Genomic DNA, 1890 nt, shown 5'->3' on the forward strand with positions numbered 1-1890 from the left:
GAAATAAGGAAAATAAAATAATCTACAAAGGTACTACATTACTATCAATTATTTTCATACTCATTTTTTCTATAGTTTATCTACATATACATATTTTTCACAAAATAAATATTTTTCTTGTTGCTACATAATCATCATAACAATCACATAAAATGATTATTCTGTTAAGATGATGAATCTTTATAATTTGTAAATCAGATTATAATACTACTACGTTAAAAAAAGAATCAATGAATTCTACAGGTGAAATTTCAATTTCCTTATCAGCAAAGGGAACAATTAATCAACTTGTAGATGGGAAAAGGGAAGGAAATGAGCATGTATACCAGCATACGGGAAGATTTTATGCTTGAGGTACAAAGTATGTATTATTATAAACTGCAGTGTTTCTATTTCCTTTTCTTACTATAGATACCCCCAATCTTATTAGATGTTTTTGTCTTGTTTCTTTCCATCTTATCATGGAAAATTATTTCCTTTTTAGAAAATTATAAAAAATGGAATAAGTTCCCTGGGCTATAAAAAGATTGTTTTCCTCAATTATAATCAATGTCTAAATAGTTTTAGCTATCCTGAAGTTAGTAGTTTGCTGTGTTAAAAATGTTTACCTAAACACATTATATAATCATGAAAGCAACTACTCTATATTTTTCCCATACAGAGAAATTCTTTCATTAATAGTAGCCACTATTCCAATTTTTTAAAAAGTAAAAGGGGAGCAAAAGGAGATTGGTGAAGCAATCAACCCAGTTTCAAAACAAAATCTATATGCAAATAGGATGTAACTGTAAGTAACGGACTTACTCTTATAAAGAGAATTTTATCCCCTAGTCGGTACCGTCCTTCCGATAAGTACTCAATAGAAAATCGATGCGAACAACTACACGGAGGGTCTTCAGCGATATGTTTAACCTGAGATTAAACATAAATAACAAAATTCAGTGCTTGTTACAAAGGCATTTTATTTAAAATCAAAATGCAATGTTATTTGATAGCTTGGAAAATCAAACTCAAAGATAAAAATTCGAAGGCAGTTCAGCTATTTAATTAATATCTCTTCTCCTTTGCTTGTTAACAAATACTGAGATTAGACATTGCTAATCTAACATAAAAACCCACACTGATGAAGTCTGAGTCTCTCTCTCTTTCTGCCCAAGTGCAATCAGGCTCGAAGTATTAATAAAACTGACTGCTAAAGAAGGTCTTCGAACGTGTAAGAGAAAGAAGTAGAGTAAAAACACATTTGTTGAGTTCTAGAAAACATATGAGTTCATTGTTTTGCTTGAATTGTTTTAAGCCCTGAATTAATATATCTGTGTCAAATCAAAGTCAGGTCAGTCAGATAAAGGTTAAGTAGGAATTTTCACTTCTCCCTTAACACTGTGCCAAACTAATATTGCGGAGGAATATCTAGATTTGTTTAAAGTTATTGTTAAATTAGGCAGAGACATATTCACATCTATTTGCCAAGAGTGAGTAAAATTCTTTAAAATTTCAATTCAAGAAGGATTTGTCTCAAAGTGCTTGCTTTGTTTCCGTAGTCTGCTAAGGAGATGGGAGTCAGAGGGAACTCTACTTCGATCACTCAAGAAGCTTACAGAATTTTTATTTTTATTTTTTTCAGAGACTTGGTCTCATTCTGTCACCCAGGCTAGAGGGCAGTGGCATCATCATAGCTCACTGCAAGCTTGAACTCCTGGAATCAAGCGATCTTCCTGCCTCAGCCTCTCGAGTAGCTGGGACTACAGATGTGCTCCACCATGGCTGGCTAATTTCTTTTTTAGAGACGGCATCTCAGTATGTTGTCCAGGCTGGTCTCAAACTCCTGGGTTCCAGTGATTATCCTGCTCCAGCTCCCAAGTCCTTGGGATTATAGGAGTAAACTACAGC

General features: G+C 33.5%; 1 protein-coding gene across 1 annotated transcript in view; it reads right to left on the minus strand.

Moving 5' to 3' along the window:
- Positions 1 to 1890, minus strand: part of GAS2L3 (growth arrest-specific 2 like 3) — a 59580-nt gene that overhangs the window by 29204 nt on the left and 28486 nt on the right. Inside the window, exon 9 of the mRNA XM_012663983.1 lies at positions 805 to 912. Within this exon, the coding sequence (XP_012519437.1) occupies positions 805 to 912 (108 nt within the window). The remainder of the gene's footprint in view (positions 1 to 804; positions 913 to 1890) is intronic.

This window comes from Propithecus coquereli, unplaced genomic scaffold (genome assembly GCF_000956105.1).
Source record: "Propithecus coquereli isolate 6110/MARCELLA unplaced genomic scaffold, Pcoq_1.0 Scaffold85, whole genome shotgun sequence".
Taxonomy (NCBI): Eukaryota; Metazoa; Chordata; class Mammalia; order Primates; family Indriidae; genus Propithecus; species Propithecus coquereli.